This window comes from Notolepis coatsorum (assembly GCF_963971535.1).
Source record: "Notolepis coatsorum genome assembly, chromosome: 10".
In the NCBI taxonomy this organism is placed as follows: domain Eukaryota; kingdom Metazoa; phylum Chordata; class Actinopteri; order Aulopiformes; family Paralepididae; genus Notolepis; species Notolepis coatsorum.
In genome coordinates this window covers 23,238,701-23,261,946 of record NC_140174.1, presented here as the reverse complement: position 1 = coordinate 23,261,946, position 23,246 = coordinate 23,238,701, and the positions used below count along the sequence as shown (strand labels likewise).

At 46.2% G+C, this 23,246-nt stretch overlaps 1 protein-coding gene across 1 annotated transcript in view; it reads left to right on the top strand.

Moving 5' to 3' along the window:
- Positions 1-23,246, top strand: part of csnk1e (casein kinase 1, epsilon) — a 45,929-nt gene that overhangs the window by 4,881 nt on the left and 17,802 nt on the right. Inside the window, exons 4-9 of the mRNA XM_084322844.1 lie at positions 664-812; positions 4,014-4,242; positions 5,605-5,775; positions 7,980-8,128; positions 10,757-10,955; positions 21,893-22,032. Of these exons, the coding sequence (XP_084178970.1) occupies positions 664-812; positions 4,014-4,242; positions 5,605-5,775; positions 7,980-8,128; positions 10,757-10,955; positions 21,893-22,032 (1,037 nt within the window). The remainder of the gene's footprint in view (positions 1-663; positions 813-4,013; positions 4,243-5,604; positions 5,776-7,979; positions 8,129-10,756; positions 10,956-21,892; positions 22,033-23,246) is intronic.

Below are 23,246 nucleotides of genomic sequence, written 5' to 3'. Positions count from 1 at the left end.
TATATTCTTATCTATTGTGTCTATATGTATGAAATTGCTGATAAACTCTATCTTGTTTTGTAAGCTCGTCGTCATTGTAACCTCAGGGTCTGAAATGAAATATTGAGTTTGACTTTAAAAATAAATCTCTTTTCTTCAGCTGAACAAGCAACCACTTAAGGAGATCTAGCGCACGAACCCGGAAGCACTGATGCACGTGGACCTGTTAAAACTCACCAGTGATATGAGAGAACAAACCCAGCTTGGTCTCTAGTGTATATAATTGTATAATTGACCACATCTGCCCAGTTGTACAGCCCTGACCTACTCCTATTCCTATTTGATTTTTTACTTATAACTATACTATATCTATTGTGCTATATTTAATTTAGTTTATATCCCGTATAATTTTATTCAACCTCTTATATACAGTCGTACAGCCCTGGCCTATATTTTATTTCATAAATATATTATTCTATTGTGCTTAACTTAGCTCATATTTCATTTCATTTGACTCCACCACTTTATTGTATTGTATCTGTCTGTTAATGTCTGTCCGCTAATGTCGCACCACTAACGACCAAAGCAAATTCCTTGTATGTGAAAAGTATACTTGGCAATAAAGACCTTTCTGATTCCGATTCTTCTGATTCTTACTCCTCTCTGCGCTCCCTCCTCCCCCAGTGGGCATCCCGTCGATAAAGTGGTGCGGGGCGGAGGGCGACTACAACGTGATGGTGATGGAGCTGCTGGGGCCCAGCCTGGAGGACCTGTTCAACTTCTGTTCCCGCAAGTTCAGCCTGAAGACGGTCCTGCTCCTGGCCGACCAGATGGTGAGACTGACGGCACAGACACACTGAATGCGGGACGCGGGCGTGAGGCGGGCGTGAGGCGGGCGTGAGGCGGGCGAGCGATCAGCGCTTCACTTTTGCTCCCATGTTAACGGGCATCGCTGTTCACACCGGCCGCGGGCGGGAAGCGAATTATTTCGCTTTGGTTGGAATTTGAGGCGTGCGCCACACGCATTTTCACAGAAATACACTCAATATCTGCATTATTACCACACATATAGATGTTGTTCAACCAGCTAATGTGTCTGTATCTATCTTTCCCAATACAAATAAACCATACTATACTTTTTCAGGAGTACAGTCACACTGATTTCATCATTCTAAAATTCATTTTAACATTCTAATTAATGAGATAATAACGGGTAATACATGCAAAATGGACAATTACAGAATAGAACACTGGAACTGGAAATCTTAAATAAAAAAAAGAAATCTTCAAACGGGGACTGACTTTGCATATAGACTAGGCATTTACAGCTGTTCCAATGTAAATCCATGCATGAAGTCGGACTCGGTGTGGACGACTACGCGAAACCCGCGCGCCCCTGGTGTGTTCCCGGCGTGACTGACTGACTGACTGGCTGACTGACTGTTTGCTGGCAACCTGAAGAATTTATTTCTAAGTTCCTCTGATTGAATCTTATTGATGCTTATCTAAGTCTTCAGCAGCTGATGTGATGGTTATCCTCCTCTGTTCGCTCCCAAAAGACTGATGTGCGGAACACAAGGCTTGGTGTTACATTTTTGTTAGATAGCGTGACAACCAGGGATGCAAGGATCCAACTTTTTCAGTCTCGATTCCGATACCTGGGCTTTGGGTATCGGCCGATATAGAGTACCGATCCGATCCATTACTTTTTAATGAACAGTACGGACTTGGACCGGCATTTTGGAGTCATTGGACAAGAAATATAGAGATATGATACATTCTTCTCTATTGGAGAGCAGTGTTCATTTTGTCAGCTATTTTAATTTTAGTTTTAGTCTTAGTCATGTGTCAAATGCTCCTTTTTCGTTTTCATCATATTTAGTCACCTTAATTAATTTTTAGTTTCGTCAGTTTTAGTCAACTACAGGTCTGAGCACTTTAGTCTTTGTTTAGTCTCGATTTAGTCTTTTTTGTTTAGTCTCGCCACTCAGTTACAGCCTCACAAATTGGCGTGAGCAAAAAAATAAATACAGCTGCCTACCTGCTAATATGCTAGCTTCACAACAACAACGTGCGGTCCGTCCTCCCATATCTCCGTCATGCAGCAATGTAGGGAAGAAAGAGGAGAGTTTCCTTTTCTGTATGGTGCTTTATTTCCAGTTCAATATGGGGTTTTACAGGTTGATAGTTCCCTTCTCACAATACAGCTGCCTACTAATACGCTTCACAACAACGCCATAACATTCGTCCGTCCTCCCATATCTCCCGGGGGGAAACAACACCCCGGCATAACAGTGGTGCCCCCCTACCCACCGAACGATGTGGGATAAGGGTTCCGCACGGACAATTATGTTTGTTACTTTCCTGTCGGCAAACAAGCTCCTGTTAGCTAGCTAGTCTTGACGTTGAAGTGGAATAAAGCAAGATTTTATTTTGCAAACTACATTTTGTGTCGTCGTTATTAATCAGCGATATTGCATGAATAATTTCGTCACGTTAGTGTCACATGATCTCCATTAACGTGACGTTTCGTCTCGTTGTCGTTAGGGGGAAAAGCTTCGTTGACGACCATATTTAGTCATCATTTGTGTTGACTAAATGAACACTGTTGGAGAGAGTTAACGTGTCAGAAATGCAGCAAATCAAGTCACTGTCCTTCCTCTTGGTATCAGATTTTAGTGTCTGCGAAAACTCTCAGATACCGATATTCTATTTTAGTCTGGTGTCGGACCGATATCCGATACCACTATCTATCGGTATCGGCGCATCCCTAGTGACAAGGTTATGACACTGACCACGGTGCGTCCGTTTATCCAGGCGTTCTGCTGAAGCCAACATGCTACCAGTGACGCCGGTGGCTAAGCCGGCTGAGGCTGTCTTGTTTGTACGTTACATTCTGTTATTGAAACACCGGAGGTCTTCCAGCTGCAAATTGATTCAATTGTAATGTATTTCACATTACCATCATGCACACACTTCATTCAGATCCTGACTCAATTACCTGGAAGTGATATAGCCTCTTCTAACTATCCTGTGCTTCGCTTTGATCAATAATGCTCCTTTCCTTCTTTTTTTAAAATGCTATTTCATTCTCGGCCTGGAAATACAAACCGCTTTCAATTAAAGAATGAAAATAGGACTATTTTTAGACCAAAAATCTAAATGGATGGTTTCAAATCAAGAGGGTGATTCTTATCCAAACCTCTGAATCCTGGCTCAACACGTAATCCCCCCTTGCTATCTTCTACAATTCAGCTTCTAAAAAATTATTTCTAATCTAGGACATGGCAGGACAGGCTAATCCCTGTCTGAGAGCCAGCCAGTCTTGTATGAGGAGCCTCTCTTTAATCACTACATTCTGTCACGTTTGTTCATTTTGTCCCATTTTCTCTTGGCCATTTGACCTCCTTCTTTAATCCCTCTACATCTCTCTCTCTCTCTCTCTCTCTCTCTCTCTCTCTCTCTCTCTCTCACTCTCTCTCTCTCTCTCTCTCTCTCTCTCTCTCTCTCTTTCTCTCTCTCTTTCTATTGTTTTCATTGTTATTGTCGCTCTTCTCTCCTCCCATCTCCTCTCCTCTCCCCTCCTCTGCTCTCCCCTTCTCTCCTCTCCTCTCCTCTGTTCTTCTTTCTTGACACACATCTCTTCTCTTCTCTCAAACTCTCACTTCTGTAATTCTTTAGTTTTTACAGTAGATATTTTTATGGGCATCTCTGCTTTATTAACCAGGATAGTAGAGAGTAACGGGACACATGAGGGACGGAGGCAGGGATGGAGGGAGAGAGGGAGGGGGTGACCTTAAATGATAAGACTCTATGACCATGACCATCGTCATATTCTAGGCCGGGGATGTCTTACAACGAAGTCACTGGCCAGCCAAACATTCGCACCAGTCTTTTAACCCCCCTGTTCTCTCTCTCTCTATCTCTCTCTCTCTCTCTCTCTCTCTCTCTCTCTCTCTCTCTCTCTCTCTCTCTCTCTCTCTCTCTCTCTCTCTATCTCGCTCTCTCTCTCTCTCGCTCCCTCTCCGCCACAGATCAGCAGGATTGAGTACATCCACTCTAAGAACTTCATCCACAGAGACGTGAAGCCTGACAACTTCCTGATGGGCCTGGGGAAGAAGGGCAACCTGGTGTACATCATCGACTTCGGCCTGGCCAAGAAGTACCGGGACGCCCGCACGCACCAGCACATCCCCTACCGCGAGAACAAGAACCTGACCGGCACCGCCCGCTATGCCTCCATCAACACGCACCTGGGGATAGGTACGACGGCACTAAGGCCACTCCTGTACACACACACGCATGCACGCACGCACGCACGCACGCACGCACACACACACACACACACACACACACACACACACACACACACACACACACACACACACACACACACACACACACACACACACACACATACAGCATGTTTTAGGCATGTAATAACAGTGACTGTATGACATCTGGTATGATTGTTGGTAGTATTTTTGTGTGTGTTTGTTCTAACCCTATCCTGGGTTGTGTGTGTCATCATGCTGGAAAGTGAATAGATTTTATGTGATTGCATCCGTATTGATCAGGGCCGGATTCTCAGAACCACCACATCAGGACTCACACAGTATTGACCATCCTCTCCTCTCCTCTCCTCTCTCTATTCTCCTCTCTCCTCTATTCTCCTCTCTCCTCTATTCTCCCCTCTCCTCTCTCCTCTCTCCTCTCCTCTCTCCTCTCTCCTCTCTCCTCTCCTCTCCTCTCTTCTCCTCCCCTCTCCTCCCATCTACTCTTTCCTCTTTCATCTTTCCTCTCCCCTCTCTCCTCTCCTCTCCTCTCCTTTCCTCTCCTCTCCGCTCCTCTCTTCTCCTCCCCTCTCCTCCCCTCTCCTCTCCTTTCCTCTCCTCTCCTCTCCTCCCCTCTCCTCTCTTCTGTCCCTCTCTCCTTTCCTCTCCTCTCTCCTCTCTTCTCCTCTCCTTTCCTCGCTCCCCTCTCCTCCCCTCTCCTCTCCTTTCCTCTCCTCTCCTCTCCTCCTCTCTCCTCTCCTCTCCTCTCTTCTGTCCCTCTCTCCTTTCCTCTCCTCTCTCTCTCCTCTCTTCTCCTCTCCTTTCCTCCCTCCCCTCTCCTCCCCTCTCCTCTCCTTTCCTCTCCTCTCCTCCTCTCTCCTCTCTTCTGTCCCTCTCTCCTTTCCTTACTCTATGCGTCTCTCTCTCCTACCTACATTATCTATGTTATTTCATTGGCTTATTTGAAAGGGTTGAGCACATAAATCCTTGATACCATAACAGGTTATAGCATCCTAGTTGATAATTTCCACCACCAGACAGGGATTAGTTGATAATCCTTTGTGGATTCTGTTGTTTTCTCCACTGCTTTCTTCCCCTCTCCTCTCCTATCCTTTTATCCATCCTCTTCCTCATCATTCACTTCTTTCAATTCTCCCCTTTCTACGTCTATCACTACCTTCCACTACCTACCTACCTTGTCATGTCCCATCACATCTCTCTCTCTCTCTCTCTCTCTCTCTCTCTCTCTCTCTCTCTCTCTCTCTCTCTCTCTCTCTCTCTCTCTCTCTCTCTCTCTCTCTCTCTCTCTCTCTCTCTCTCTCTCTCTCTCTCTCTCTCTCTCTCTCAACAGAACAGTCCAGGCGGGATGACCTGGAGTCTCTGGGCTACGTCCTCATGTACTTCAACCTGGGCTCTCTGCCCTGGCAGGGCCTCAAGGCCGCCACCAAGAGGCAGAAGTACGAACGCATCAGCGAGAAGAAAATGTCCACCCCCATCGAGGTGCTCTGTAAGGGATACCCCTGTGAGTAGACCCCCATCGAGGTGCTCTGTAAGGGGTACCCCTGTGAGTAGAAGAGGGGTTTGGTTTCCGCCTGAGTGGCCTGGCACTGCAGCTCTCTGTGGGACAGTTTTATGTATGGAAACTGTTTCTACCTGATCTCAGGTTTATCTCTAGCTGTTAGAGATCATGCAGTCACAATCTATTTTGGGGATGTGCGTGATCAAAAGAAAAGAAAAAAGGATTTAAATTCAGCCAGACCCTTCTCTCCTGAGTCTCCCCGACACATCTCCCTCTCAGTCTCCGTACTGCCGTAACAAAGCAAAACACTACGCGGAATGGACTCCCACTTTCATAGAGGGGAAGGCCGCAGTCTTCCCCCGGAATTTACCATATTCGCACGGCGGCCATTTTGATCTTATGTCCTGCTCAGGTTGGGTTCCTTTGGTGGGAACGAGGAAGAAAGGCATGACATCACGTTTCAAGTTTTGTTTTTATTTGTCACATATAAGGTACATGTACATTACAGTGAAATGCTTGGGTCTGTATGAGCTTCCTGAGATTGTGCTGTATACAGTAAAAAAAAGTTAAAAGAATAAAGACCAAACACTATACAAAATAATATTCAATATACAAAACTACAAAATGCAAAAAAATTGTGTCATGTTAAAAAGTGTCTAAAGTGAATGTTAAAGGTGAATGTTTAAAGTGAGTGTGTGCATGTGGATGTGTGTGCAATGAATGTAGAATGGATGGGTTAGTGTTGCATAGAGTCATTGAAGTCATTGAGCATCCTGATGGCCTGGCCGCGTCTATTCTTAACCCAAACGGTTCATGCGTTTTGCGAATCTGATTGGCCACTGACGTTTCTGGTCATGTGACATGTGCGCCCAATCGCGTGACGCGCCCATTTCCGCCTCGACCAGCAGCAAACCCTAACCCTAACCGTTCTATCGCCCTGCTCTAAGACAAACTCTAACCTTAACCTACTTCGAAAGAGTGCCTAAGCTTAACCAGGGAAAGAACTTGCCGTCACACGATTGGTGCGACCAGAAACATCAGTGGCCAATCAGAGCGCAAAACGGGAACGCGGAAGCATGCACCGTTTGGGTTAAGAATACAGGCGGCCTGGCCATAGAAGCTCCTTCTGAGTCTTTCTGTACTGGTCATGAGACTCTGGCAGCACTTGCCTGACCGCAGTTGTTTGGGTGGCTAGAGTCTTTGATAGGGTCTATAGATCAAACCTTCATGGCAAATAAGTTCTACACGGTGCACTGAGAGGAATGCTCTGGTCTGCCTCTTGTGTCACAGAGTTTCTATCACTATACGCTTCTGTCACTATGCGCTTCTATCACTATGCGCTTCTATCACTATGCGCTTCTATCACTATGCGCTTCTATCACTATACGCTTCTATCACTATATGCTTCTAACACTATACGCTTCTGTCACTATACACTTCTGTCACTATATACGCTTCTATCACTATACGCTTCTATCACTATATGCTTCTGTCACTATAGGCTTCTATCACTATATGCTTCTATCACTATACACTATCATTATATGCTTCTATCACTATACACTACTATCACTATATGCTTCTATCACTATACACTACTATCACTATACACTACTATCACTATATGCTTCTATCACTATACACTACTATCACTATACACTACTATCACTATATTATGCTTCTTTCACTATACACTAATATCACTATATGCTTCTATCACTATATTCTTCTATCACTATACACTACTATCACTATTATGCTTCTATCACTATAATGCTTCTATCACTATACACTACTATCACTATGCTTCTATCACTATACGCTTCTATCACTATACACTTCTATCACTATAATGCTTCTATCACTTCTAAAAGGGCAAGCGAGAGACCTCTGGATGTATTCTTTGGAATAACGGAAGAATACATTTTTAGCACCTTAGCAACTGTTGGAAGAGGTGCGTGGTGGTGAGCGCGTGGTGTAGCTATACTGTTTACTTTTACTCTAGCTCATAGTATGCATTCAGATTCAAATTCTTTATTGCGTGTTTATTGTAACGTATAATAGAACTGATGAGGGACGTACAGACCCTCATCTGCACCTTTGTTTATTTATATTATTTTATCTTATTTTATCTTATTTTATCTTATCTTATCTTATCTTATCTTATCTTACTTCCCTCGTCTCACGTTCCTACCTGTGTCTTCCAGCGGAGTTCTCCACCTACCTGAACTTCTGTCGCTCCCTGAGGTTCGACGACAAGCCGGACTACTCCTACCTGAGACAGCTGTTCAGGAACCTGTTCCACAGACAAGGCTTCTCCTACGACTACGTCTTCGACTGGAACATGCTCAAGTTTGTAAGTGATTGATGTGTGCGTGTGTGTGCGTGTGTGCGTGTGTGCGTGTGTGCGTGTGTGTGTGTGTGTGTGTGCGTGTGTGTGTGTGTGTGTGTGTGGGTGGGTGGGTGTGGGTGGGTGTGTGTTTATTTATTCATTTAACCAGGCAGGTCAATTAAGAACAGATTCTCATTTACAATGATGGCCTGGCGAGAGGACAAAAGGGATAAAACATTTAAATAAAATAAGATAAAATTGAAAAGAGACAGGCGATACATCACAGAGGTAAGGGAAATAATTAAAACACACATCAAACAAACAACCAAATAAAATGACAGTTGCAGGTGCGTGTGAAAAAACTCTGCGATAGAGTCCTTAAAAGAGGGGGAGCAATTTGTCCATTTTCAAAGTCTTTTGCATCTCGTTCCAACTTGGAAGCAAATAGGAAGGATTGACCAGCTGGGTGACAGTTGCAGTGTGTGTGCGTGTGTAGATGGGTATAAAACTGTAAATATAATAATTATACACTCTCTGGGCCCGTATTCATCAAGCATCTTGATGCAAATAGGAAATTGGTGCAAACCTCCACACATTTGGTCCTACTTTCAGGCATAGGAGTTAAAGCATTTGATCAACCTCCTTAACCTGGTGTGGGGGAGGCATCCTGTCTCCACTGGCCCGTGGGAGAGCTGTTCCAACCCCCATTAGTTCCAAGCAGGTGGCAGGGATCGGATGCCCTGCGCACACGTTCCGGGAGGCAGCACAGGAGTATGTTGAATATAGAATATAGAATGTAGAACCTTTGGATTTAGAACCAAAACGATGTTCTTCGAAGATATACTGTTTTCATTTGGATAAGAGCTTTTTGGGACTGATTTTGTCTGGGTAGCGATCGCTCCGTCGACAAAAAAAATAAAACTGCCCACTCCGAACTTTGCGCTTTTTTGGCAACAAGGAAAAACAAGCTGATGATTTGGTCGCACTCACAGCCAACCGTCTGTACAGTCTGAAACCCACCGTCTGTACAGTCTGAAACCCACCGTCTGTACAGTCGGAAACCCACCGTCTGTACAGTCGGAAACCCACCGTCTGTACAGTCTGAAACCCACCGCCTGTACAGTCGGAAACCCACCGTCTGTACAGTCTGAAACCCACCGTCTGTACAGTCTGAAACCCACCGTCTGTACAGTCTGAAACCCACCGTCTGTACAGTCTGAAACCCACCGTCTGTACAGTCTGAAACCCACCCCCTCCAATGAGAGCCGGCCTTTGTTTATGTCCCATGAGCCACCTCTTTTCCGGCGTCTAAAGTTCAACACAACCTCTGGATTTGCCAGCTTCACAGATGGCTCGTATTATGTCATTGCTCCAAGCAATAGATGAGGACACGTTCCAAGTGAATCGATACTGTGTCGACGCATAAGTGGTTCTGGATGCGTGATCCTTGATGTCGTGGCTAATTGGACCAGGGAGCGCATGATGTATGTACACAGGCAATTAGTGAGAGCCTGACCGACAGCATTGCAAAAGCGTCACCTAAATTATTAAATGAGCCAAAGCATGTTCACATCAATGTATATATAGGGACTTTTTTATAACAATAAGTAAATAAATAGGTCTACTTAACAGTGCAATACAGCAATGGATCAACCTCAATATTGGTGTAAGCCCTTTAGAAAAGCAGATGAACTGCTTAAAGGTTTATTGAAGTCATTTTGTTGAGACTTATTTGTCAGTTTGGGCAAAAATAAATGTATATCTGTAGATATTTACTTGTCATACACCCACAAGTGGTGCTATGTTCTGTATTTTATTTAGTTTTTCTTCCATGAAATTATATAGATAGGTCTTGAATCCATAGCGCAACTCTTAAGAAAGAAAAGAAGAAAAACTACAAGATGTAATGATTAATTTCAATTTGTGGAGTCGTAAAACTGTAATGTCATTCATTCTCAAAGGAGAAGCTTCATAACGACCTCTCATGTCCTACTCTGAGGTAGGAAGCTTCATAACGACCTCTCCTGTCCTACTCTGAGGTAGGAAGCTTCATAACGACCTCTCATGTCCTACTCTGAGATGGGAAGCTTCATAAAGACCTCTCATGTCCTACTCTGAGGTAGGAAGCTTCATAACGACCTCTCATGTCCTACTCTGAGATGGGAAGCTTCATAACGACCTCTCATGTCCTACTCTGAGGTAGGAAGCTTCATAAAGACCTCTCATGTCCTACTCTGAGGTAGGAAGCTTCATAACGACCTCTCATGTCCTACTCTGAGATGGGAAGCTTCATAACTACCTCTCATGTCCTATTATGACCTTCTGTGCAATCTCTGGGAGTGATTCTAAGATGCTTGATGAAAACGGGCCCTGGTCTGGAAGTTCAAAGTTCATGCTGAAAGTACTAGTCTGCAATCCACAATCAAGAATGGGATTGAGGACAGTTTTATAATTTTTTTTACTTTGAGCAACTTTTAACCATCTGTAGTGTGGTAGTGAAAGGTTAGCCTTCTGTAGTGTGGTAGTGTAAGCGTTAACCCTTTGTAGTGTGGTAGTGAAAGGGTTAATGGCCATAGATAACAGCCCGTCTCAGTGTTGCAAACCTGGGTTGAAACTAGACTAACCCATAATGCTACCTCCTCTCTTTCTCAGGGGGCCAGCAGGACAACGGAGGACGGAGAGAGGGAGAGAAGGGAGGCGAAGGAGGGGGAGGAGAGAGCGGGAGGAGGCCAGAGAGTGGCCGGGGTCCGCGTGCCGGTCCCGGGGCCGAACCTCCCGGTGGCCAACAGGGTTCGGAACGCACCCGACGCCACCCCCTCCAACCCGGCCTCGCGAGGGGTCCAGCAGTCAGGTGAGTCATGCGGGGGGGGGGGGGGGGGGGGGGGGGGGCAGGAAGTGGTTCGGCATGGCGTGTGTGAGGAGAGGAAGTGACTGTGTAAACACGGTGAGTGTGCGGAGGCTGATCCACCCAAACACCTCCCTGAGACTCCAGGCGCTCCGCTGCGTTCTCCCCCGGCTCCCTTTCCCAAATAGAATGCCCTTTTAAGTCTGCGGAGAAGGCTATGCAAATGCGATCCTCTTTGGATTTTGTTTTGTGCGGTGTTCACAAACATAAATTATGTACAGGTTTCTTTACATAGAATATGTTTCCCGCTGTGTGGATACACTGTGGTCTATAACGCCAGGGCGTATCCACCACCACAAACGTGTTCTACATCAAACTTCTCTACATAATTCATGTGTGTGAAGCGAGGTTTGAACTCAAGAAGGGTTCAGAAACCCATGTGAAGTTTCTTTTCATTTATTTATTTGTCTGCTCGCCGTTCTTTGTGAGATCCCATCGAGACCAGCCAGGAAGGCAGTGGCGGCGCACATTCAGTTTGACTTTCACTCAACAACGAAAAAGATGATGCTAAGATACATGAAGAAAACTTTCAAAAATACTTACCGTAATTCCTCTAATAGTAACCCCGGCTTGTATTTGTTTCAACTGTAGCGGGTACCAGGCTTGTATTAGGAGGAGGCCTGTATAAGAGGGAGGCCTATATTTCAAATTTTCAAACGGATCATCATAATGAATAAATCAACATTTTGTGTCAGTTTGAACCCAGTAAAATGTACTGGGTTCATTTATTGAAACCAAGTACTGTATGAAATAGTAAACAGTGCAATTACAGGTGGTCACTGGTCATTTCAACGTTTTCAAAGTGAAATCAAGTAACTAGCTCAGTATGCAGCTCAGTATATTAGTAACCCGGCTTGTATTAGGAGGCCGGCTTATAATTGCTTAGCTCAAGAGCGCACCCGGCCATTAATAGAGACCCGGCTTGTATTTGAGACCCGGTTACTATGTATTAGAGGAATTACGGTAATAATGAACTTTTAAGTTGCTTTTTTAGTTTCCATGAATCATTCCACGCAGTGGAGGCAGACATCATGAAGGCTTCCTTACCAAATCTGTACCATGCTGCTTGCATGGATTTATGCCGGGAGCAACTCGACAGCATATAGCCTTTGTGTTGCAATATATGGTTGAATCGTTATGACAAGAGTGTTCCTGACTGAAAGAGAGTCTTGGAACGGTGATTGATGTGTGTGTGTGCGTGTGTGTGTGTGTGTGTGTGTGTGTGTGTGTGTGTGTGTGTGTGTGTGTGTGTGTGTGTGTGTGTGTGTGTGTGTGTGTGTGTGTGTGTGTGTGTGTGTGTGTGTGTGTGTGTGTGTGTGTGTGTGTGTGTGTGTGTGTGTGTGTGTGTGTGTGTGTGTGTGTGTGTATGTGTGTGTGTTGTTTTCTATCACCGGGGGATTTGGTTTATTGCTCCTTCAGGTCGTCTAGAGATTATCGGTCATTCTAGCATTGACTCAAATACATTCATTTTGTCAGCAGCAGCAGCCTCCACGTCAGCTACTGATGATTATGATTTACCAGAAGTGCTGAGTCCAATGTAGTCTTATCATCCATAATCATCATCCGTTTTGTCTTCTTCTTCATAATATCCAATAGTTCGCTCTAGGCCAGACCTGGGCAATTATGGCCCACGGGCCACTTCCGGCCCTTTGGGCGTCCATGTCCGGCCCGCTGTAAATTTTTACAATGGGAGATAATAAATATTGAGCAGAATTAAGTTCAAATTATCATTGGTTCGGCCCTCCAACACAGTTCAGGTTTCTCATGTGGCCCCTTGTAAAAATGTATTGCCCACCCCTGCTCTAGGCGATCGTCATTGTCGAACGTTAGTTGGCTGTAGTTTGCTCAATGCTGCTCCCTGGTGCTTTGAGTGCTCTCGCTGCGCGCTGTAGTGTGGCACTTTGGCTACGTTCGCACTGCAAGCCTTAGTGCTCAATTCTGATTTATTGCTCACATCAAATTTTTTTTGTTTGGCTGTTCACATAAAAAAAAAATGATGTGGTCAATATCAGATTCCAGTGTGAACCGGTCGCGCTCCTTAACTCATTGACTGCCACGTTGTTTTTCCATCTTTACTCCCTGGCGCCAGAGTTATTGAGCATTTTCACGATGTTTGCAGACCCATCGTATATTCTATAATATAGCTATGGAGACAATAGTATGGCTCATTTGACAGGCACTATCTATACTCCAACAGGGACAAAACTGTTTATTTCTACATACCTTCATATGTGCGCTATCCCACGCTAAAAATCACCCCGTTTCACAATAATCCAGTCTTGTTTCTCTGGAACGCGAGTTATGACGTGCTTTGTGCGCATAATGCGCAAATCTCGCGGCTGCTCGCCTGAAACGTATATAATATTTCCAAGTCAACGGTAAACCCGACCATATAGATGTTTCTTCACAAAGTCATCAAGGGGGGGGTCATTTTACGACACTACGATCATTACAAAAGCATGTGTTATGATAGCGTTCGGTAAAATAGACGTAAAATAGAGGTTACCTTTGTCAGCAGGTACTCCACTCTCGCTCCAAGTGTCTTGGATCAGAACAGGATCTTCTTCATCATCTCCAATAGTTCGCTCGCCATTGCATTGCAGGCTACTATTGTGCATCGGAGTGCTCGGGCCAGACTATACCACGGAGCCGAATAGGTTTCCTCATCGGCCGGTTTGAATATAGTATTTTTATGATTTACCAGAAGTGCTGAGTCCAATGTAGTCTTATCATCCATAATCATCATCCGTTTTGTCTTCTTCTTCATAATATCCAATAGTTCGCTCTAGGCGATCGCCATTGTCGAACGTTAGTTGGCTGTAGTTTGGTCAATGCTGCTCCCTGGTGTTTTGAGTGCTCCCGCTGCGGCGTGGGGCGGCCCCACACTGAACTGGGCCAGTTCAAAAGGTAGGCGATACTGCCACCTGTCGGGATTCAATTGTCATTGCAATTATAACGTAGCCAGAGGTCCCAGGAAGACTCAGAAAGGTCCGTGGGAGTATCTAGAATTATAATAATCAAAAAAAGGAAAAACAAAAAGAACACAAGATATGTTGTGTTGGCTCTCAAGCGTTGGTTCTCAGAAACGAGATATCTCGTTTTTGGCGCTCAATGAGTTAACTGACCCGCATGCGCAAATGAACAATGGCGAAAGTTGCATGACTGTTCAGACAGGTCGCATTGCAAAGTCGGACCTGTATTTGATTTAGGACCACGTTATGAAAGTGGCTCAAATCAGAATTGAAAAGATCAGATTCCATGTGATTTGTGCTGTTCACACTGTCGTGAAATCAGATCTGAGTCACATATGAGCAAAGAAGATTTGGGTCATTCTTTTTTCATTTCGTCTTTCATCTGCGGTGTGAATGTAGCCTTTGTTTCATTGGCCTTGGAGATGCTCCCTGTGAAGCTCCCTGGGATTCTACTGAAGGATATCCATCCTGTCTGCTTCTTCCTAAGCCTCCCTGTGACGAATGCCTTTGAGACTAGAGACCACTCTCTGTCATGACCTGTGTGTGAACGGACTACTAGAGAAATTGATGCAGCGTGGATCTTGTGAAGAGTGAGATTCAAGTCAAATCTCATTTCTCTCTGACAAGAGTCTTGTAAAGGCTCTAAGCAGCGTGGTCCAGCAAGAAATGTGAATTCCTCAAAAGGCATATCACGCTCTGCATTCTTCATGGTGCTGAAATGGTGCATTGTCTCGGATTTACCAAAGTTGTCTTTTGGGAGTGGTAACATTAACTCATTCACGGCCAACCAGGTATATCCGTGTGTGTGTGTGGGTCACAAGCAGATAATAGGGACTCTTTAAGTTATCCGTGTAACGAATAACCACTAAACTGCTTACGCAGACATTAACTCATTCTGGGCCAACAACGTATAAATACGCGTTTGCACGCCAACCGTTAACTCTTTCTTTGCCATGCTGGGAACGGGATGTGACTATGTGCTGCCACGCATTAAACCAATGGAGTCGCTCACCTTGTTTGCAGGGTTATAACTATTTAAATATTATAACTATGTATGCAATACTATGGCCCATTTGACATCGAGTATCTATCGTTCAAGATGTGAAAAAGAAATATTTTTTCCATCCATACATTCTCGTTTTATACTGTGGTGAATATATGGTTTTAGAGTGGTCTGGGGAAATTCCTGGAAGGCTAGTAATAGCCCGCAACGCATATTATCGGTATATTATGTTCCATCATACATGCATGAAAGGGGGGGGGGGTCGTTTCTGATTAATTGATTGTCAATAACGGCATTTGTTAGTACAACAGCATACGTTGATCAGGGCGATGGCTATGAAAACAATGGACAACCAAGCTGAAATTGACGTTAAATTGCTCTTACCTGTGGCCGATGAGACTCCAAAAAGAATATTCCAATTATTTGATTGCCATCTGCTAGATCGTATGTCCATTTGGCCCACGCCATAACCCCCAACAGCATAATGAATCTGGCATCCTGAAAGCGATTCAATGCGATCGGGTGAATATCTTGATCCACGTTACAAGAAAACTCTGCCCGGATGACTTTCAATGACGCACAGCCACATACACAGTCAGAAAGGAAGTGCGACATCGGCCGCATACCACCAGGCGGCGGTATCGGATTGTTGCGATCTCAGACACATTGCCACACAGTACCACAGCATGCCTGGATGATTTACGAATAAAAGAAGTAACGATCCAATAACGTATATATACGTTGTTGGCGTTCAACGATTAGCGGACTAACATGTATTCAATTGTTGTTGGCGGCCATTGAGTTAATGAAGAAAAATTTAAACAAACAACAAATCAGAAAATCACTTTCTGTTGCATCGTTTTATGACATAATGTGCATTTCTTTTTGTATTTTATTTTTTTATTATTTTTTAAACAAACATAAACAAACATGACAACACACAATAAGATATACAAGCATTAGTTGACAGTGCACATCCAATGAAATCACATTTTAGTTAATTGTCTTATACAGGATATACCCTTAATACCTGTTATCTAAAAACCTACACACATATGCTCTAGCTCGTACCCCCCCCCCCCCCCCTCCCGGATAATCCATCCATTTTCCCTCGCTCCTAACCAGACATTACCATTATATGCTAGCTTTTATTTTCTCCACCACTTCTAACCACAATGTCATTTTGGATTCATTGAGACCCAAAATTCTTGCTGTAGATATTTCTTGATAGATCACATCGAGATATGTAATAATCCAGACCTTTCGGCACATTTTTTCCGGTTGGAACCATCGTGATGCTATCGTTAGGTTATGACTATAACCAAGTTCTGTTAGTTAGGGGCGATGCTTGGCATCGCTACTGCACTATCTCGCGTACGTGCACGCGTACTGAATAAACCACAAATGTACCTCTAATACCAGTATTAGTCTGACCACACCCCTCATCAGCTTACCTTCATAAGCAGGTGTGTGGTCACCTGCTCTCCTCCTTCCCAAGCTTTCACCACAAGGTGAGGACAAGGGCTGCAGCGGCCGTCCGATGCCAAGCATCGCCCCTAACTAACAGAACTTGGTTATAGTCATAACCTAACGTTCTGTATCGTTAGTGGCTTAGCTTGGCATCGCTACTGCACAAGGGAGGCCAAGCGGAGCCACTTGGCTGACAAATACACCCCACTGACAGCCCCCCAAAACCATCAGAACAGGGAGGGCCGAGCCCCCCCGACCCCCCCTAATGGAGGGTAGCCCCCCTATTAGGGACGTCACGGGAGGGCGACGGACCCGACCGTGCGAAGAGGCACTCAAGCAACTCAACGCACAGGGTGAGCAGACCGTGGCTTGACCCCACGACTACACACACGCACAACCCGCATGCCACCCGGGAACGAACGGAGGAACAACCTCGTTACTGCCCCCAGAATCACGGGGTCAAGGGCAAACCCAACCCCGTGGCAAGGCCGTAGCAGCGGAGCACGAAGGAAGACCCAGACCCACCAAAAGGACTGGACTCCCTAGAATGGGGGCCCGGAGAAGTCCATGATGCCAGCATCAAGACCCCACCAGGTGGGCACGTAGTGCCCCGCCCCCCACATCGCCAGCGTATTCGGACAAAGGCCCCTCAGTTACTGCACCTGGTATTCCCAGGCGGAACCAACCAGGCCAGAACCTGCCCAGCTTCCGAGATCGGACGAGATCGGGCGTGTTCAGGTCGGTATGGCCGTAAGCTGAGCGGGCCCCGTCCCCCCAATAGTACACCGCCTGGCACACTGACCCTGCAGAACAGGCAGTCAGCATGGCCGTAAGCACACAAAAAAGGTTAACCAACGGAAGCAGGCAGCGCACCGGGGAAAAACCAGGCAACAGGCTGTTAACCCTAGCCTGGAGACTGCGGACGAGACAGGCGCCAGAGGGGACAGCTGAACACAGCCGCCCCGGCGGAAGGAGCGTAAGCTGGCGGTGTTGCATGACCAAGCCTCCATTTAACCACCCCCACCCAGAGGGGTCGAGGCAGAGAAGGCTGACACGATTGGCAGACGTCATGAACGTGCAGGGGCACCCTCAAACGGTGAACCCGGGAGTTGACACTGCTCCAACACACCAGGGAATCAACCACCTCGGTGTTACCCAATGCGGTGGTTGTTCCTATAACCCCTCAAGAAAAAACTCCAAAACACACCTGCGGGTATACACCGGCTATACCGCAGTACAAGTGTCTCAGTTTCCAAAAAGGGTTAACCCAGGCCTACGGGTCGCAAACATCACTTCGGACCGGGCCTGGCGGTACGGGAAGCACAGGGTCACCAGAGGAGGTCAAAAAACCACCCCCACAGGCCCCTCTTCGCCATGCGTGAGAGAGGAGCGAAAAATAATGGAGAACCAGCCCCTAAGCACACCGTACCTGGTATTCCCCGGCGGTCTCCCAACCAAGTACTAACCAGGACCAACCTGTGTAGCGGCCGAGATCCGACGAGATCGAGCGCGTACAGAATGGCATGGCTGTAAGCCATGACGACAGTGCTGAGTAAAAACATACCCAACCAGGGTCTCCATAGCGCTTAACCCTGTGACACCCAGACCGACCTGGCATTTTTCCCCCTGAAAAAAGCCCAAGTCCCTCAGGGTACCAGAACAGCAGATCTGCATCCCCGGCGGACAACGGGTTCAACTGATCTGGACCAGCGTGACCAGAACCAGTCCCGTGCCCTAACCACGCCGACATGCCTACTCCAGGAGAAGGGCAGATATGCGTGTTGATCTTAACATGAAAAGAAGGCGCCACCCAGACGTTCGGACGAACCGCGCCTGGTGGCCCACCCCAAGGGCGTGAGACCCCACTACATATGTTCAGATCCATCCCGTCATCATCCCCCAGACATGAACGAGAATCCGTCGACAACCCACCCAGGTCATGGGATGTGGTCGTCGGAAGAGGAAAAACCCCCATCTCAGTTGCTTTATAAAAACGCTGTTTCAACCACAAGCAACCAAGGCGTGCCAGTCAATCGCCTGTTTACAGCGAGCTAGCACTATACGTGCGTCGGGACACACCCCCATCAATGAACAGGCTATTTAGACCTGTCATTGAATCCCCAAGGCGCCCAGGGGAACGACAAGAGGGGTGTGACACTCCCTAACTCCAACACTTCTGGAATAGAAAGAAGGAAGCATCAACAGTATGTATCCCAGTCTACACAGCCGGGGTAAAAAATGTTCACATTTTTACATCCCACCACCCTCCCATAGGAAAGAGACGGGGATCCCCAGAGAGACTTCCCACGCGAGCTGTACAGATTGAAAAGAATATATTGCACCTCGATCCATGTAAAAAACTGGTTTTAGGGCCTCCGGGGAAGAGGCACTGAACCCATACACACTCAATAAACGAATTGAATCGAATATACATACAATAGAAAAGGACCCTTCTAGAGGGTCCACTCACTTTGACAATCTGAGGAGGAAGGCTCTGTACTCTGATGGAGGCTTCCTCACATGGAAGAAGGAGTCCGAACTCACAGAAGGCCTGAATAGGCGCTTGGTGAGGAGGAGCCCTGACCACCCCCCCTGAAAACAGATCCATCACATGGACCTGAACAGCACACGGAAGTCCTACCAACAGAGACGCGCACGGTGACGTACTCTATGGCGGGGGAATTCCTGCGGTGCACACGCCCAATATACCAGGCCGTGGGACCAGGAACTCCCTCCGACCCCCCCCCCCCCCCCCCCGTAACGTGCCGAACCGCCACGTGACGGGAACCTTGAAGGACAGGGGGTGTACCCCTGACCGACAGAACAATGGGGAGAGGAAAGGTTACCAGTTCACCCCTTTACGACCCCACACCCATGATACGACGTAACGACAAAAAGAGAATATGACACAGTCATAGTCAGCTCTATGAAGCGTTTCACAGCTCCACACAGCGCATGAGCTAACCTGCTATCTGATTTTTACTAAGGAAAAACACAGAATAGAGAAGGCTCTAAGAACCCCGGTCCAACATACACATGTGCTTCTGTGGCCAGTACAACCCAGTTGTAGGTCACATGACACACACAACCCATCATCACCTACAAAAAATGGCAAAAAACACTCAACAGAGGAACGCCGTTTTTTTCACAATGAGAGAATACATCATTCTTGATTAGTATCGACCACAGGCCTTGCTAAGCACACATGACAGCAACCAAACCAATTTCCCTTTAGGAAATAAGTTTCTCCAGCAGATTTAGCACAACCTCAGCAATCAAGCTAAGAGTTACATCGTATCCCTACCACACAAAAGACACAATTAATGCACAACATGTCTGATAGGAGGTGATAAAGTCCCCAGGGAACCGGGGGGGAAAACACAATCCTCTTATTTTACCCTCAATACGGCCAGTTAAAACAGGAAAACCTGTTAATGTGTGAACTCACTGTTCATTGTCATTACAGTCTGAGAAAGAACATTCCTTTACTCACTTGTCACCAAGCATAGCTTCATAGGTTAGTTGCCTTAGTAGTGAGTACACGGTACACATAAACACCATGATGTTTCTCACACAACAACCAGATCAATACATCACGATCTGCACGGAGAAGCTAACTGCCAGTGACAAAAACAGCTCACACACAACCCGCAACGTATCCCAAATGCATTGCAACACACGTTTTGGGAAAAAACACCGTTATTCACAATACATTTAGCAAAGTAAAACCAGAAGACGTGTTATGAGGTCTGGCCAACCCCGTACCTACCCGGAACGCAGATCAGCGAAGTGCAGTCACAAGACACCGTAGAACACAGCCGTCCTGTGTTGTTCGATCCGGGCAGCGTCGCCGCTCCACCAGTCGCTACAGTCCTCTTTGTTGACGCAATCCCCGTCTAGGCTCAGGCAGGGTCGACGAACATCCCCTGTCAAGGATGACGTCGTGGTCAAGAGTGTAAAACATGTTAAAATCAAAGCACGTTCAACAGAATAGCATCAAGCTAACGGCTGCTCCAACCGTTCGGGTGCTATTGCTTCCGCTCGCGAGACGCCGATCTAACGACGCACGCGATCAGAAGCGAGCTCCCGGCGGCGCGCGAGAAGCTAAGCTACCCCGCGCCAGGCCACTGACCGGCTAACCGTAAGCTATGAACATGTAAACAATGACATAACACTCACCCAGACAGGCCGCCGTTCTGAACCCTCCTCACTTTTTAAGAGAAAAGAGAAAACAAGACGTCAACACCGCTTCACAACGGTGACATTACCACGTCCGGCGGAATCAGCACAGTACCAACTGGCCTGTATAGCTGACTTTGAACATGAATCTGCCGCTATCGCACATTACATGCACATATCCCCTCGTGAAGGAATACTCTCATTTGGATATGAAAGATGGGGTCTTAACACGGTGACAGAGAGAATCCACTCGTCCAGAACACACAGGGATCACCAGTGTCAATGGTCGCGGCCCACTAGTTAAAACTATAATGGTCGCCAGACCAAGGCCTTCTGTCGCCTAGGCGGCTAAACAAAGGACCCTAGCCTGGGGCCGGTTTCCATAAACTTTGTCAAGTAGCCCCCATAGCACTAACAGACAAGTGGAGCCCGCCAGCAAACATTACTCACCCAACCTGGAACGCACCGCTCCTCACAACAGCGGCATGTCCGACAGTTCAGCTGTGGCCTGACAGGTTTCACCCCAACAAACACAGCAAGGAACTGCAGTTGAGAAGCATGCAGCGGCGCGCTCCCAATACGAAAACCGGTGGAGGGTTTTTAGAATGATCATCATCTTCTAGACACTCCAGTACGAAGACAATATCGCCGTATTTTCTCGAAAATAGTGAGAGAGAAAATAAAGATATGATGTCAACGTATCCTTGTTTCCCAAGCTGTTCCTAATCCAATTTCTTCCATCATGGTGTCAAGTGTGGGGATCTACCGAGGCACCTCTTCCTTGTGGTGAAAGCGAGAAGGAGGAGAGCAGGTGACCACACACCTGCTTATGAAGGTAAGCTGATGAGGGGTGTGGTCAGACTAATACTGGTATTAGAGGTACATTTGTGGTTTATTCAGTACGCGTGCACGTACGCGAGATAGTGCAGTAGCGATGCCAAGCTAAGCCACTAACGATACAGAACAGCTTTTTAGCCACTGTGATACCCGATAAAACCAATCTCTTTAGCTGTGGGTGTACTGCACACTCAAAAACATCATTCAGCAGTAATACAGAGGGGTGTACAGGTATATTCCAAGTTAAGAGATTTGATAATTGCTGGGTCACCTCTTTCCAGAATATCTTAACTGGTGGGCAGTCCCAGTACATGTGCATAAATGTCCCCTCGTCCCCATTTGTACATAAGGAGCATTTGGAGTTTGGATAATGTGCATTTCATGGATATAACTGTATATATCTTATTGTTTCCTGTGTGCAGGGAACCGGTCTCCTCAGGCTGCCTCGCGTGCAGAGCGGGAGAGGAAGGTGGCCATGAGGCTCCACCGAGGGGCTCCTGCCAACGTCTCCTCCTCTGACCTCACCGCACGTCTTGACCAATCACGCATCGCCACATCACAGGTATAGGGATGAACTTGCCCTCACTGGAGACATTGTATATATTTTCCCGTGGTCCTTCCTAAATACATCAACTCGACTAAAATATTTTCTATGTTAAGTGGTCAGATTTGCGGGCGGAAGGACCTAAACCTTAAATTTACATTTTACATCTTACATGTTTTATTTAACCAATTATTTATTGTTCCAATTTTTTTCATGAATATCATTATTAACTTCAGTCCTCACCATACATATCGGATATTTATTAATTTTCAGGATTTTAACAATTTTTTTAATTAGGGTTAGGGGGTTAGGGTTAGGGTTAGGGTTAGATGCGTTGCTCATGGGACGGGGTTGCACTCCGCGCAACCAAAGTTGTGTGAGCAGAAGCGCGTGCACACACATGCACGGATGTGCACGCACGTGCACACAGGAATGCGCTGCACTCGACTGATGCGCCAACTCGCAGTACCCACCTGGCTCCTTTGCATATCAATAGCGCCGGTCGTCAGGTGTTACATTCCATTCGTAGAGGCAATTAGGCACTGTCTTTAGTCTGTCCTTATGCAAGGGAACATTTATGCACATGCGCGGGAGCGCACGCACGCGACCGGGAGCGTGCGTGCACGTGGCGTCATTAGCGTGCGTGCAACCAGTGTTGATATGAGGAACACAACACTGGTTAGGGTTAGGGTAACCCTAACCCCCTAACCCTAACCCCCTAACCCTAACCTGTTCATTTCTGCGTGGAAGGTGTGACACATTTATGCAGTGCGCTTAATAGTGATTAAATTTTTTTTTAAATAAAACATGGATTATTGGAATGTGAGTCAAAGATGTGAGACTGAGCTACTTTCCTGGCATATACATAAAATATAGCCAACGCTATAAATAAAAAATAAAAAAGGCTATTTGCCGAGAATTGCGACAAGGGTGACTGGAGGGTTAAAATAATAAAAATTTTGGGTCAATGTGTTAAAGTAATACATATAAGGCTTGGAACAAACTACCCTGGATAGTCATTACACATGGGTCTCGCTTGAGGGAATCTACTTTTTTTTTCTCTGCCAGATATACTGCTTCATGCTGTGTAGGTCTACTGACACCAAACTTTTACCAAAAGAAGTTACACTTTTTAATGGAATGTCATCCATGACAGTTCAGTCAGTATTGTGAACATGCACTACTCTCTCCTAAAGCTAGAAATCAAGAGAGAGAACCCTCCAATCTGCAAT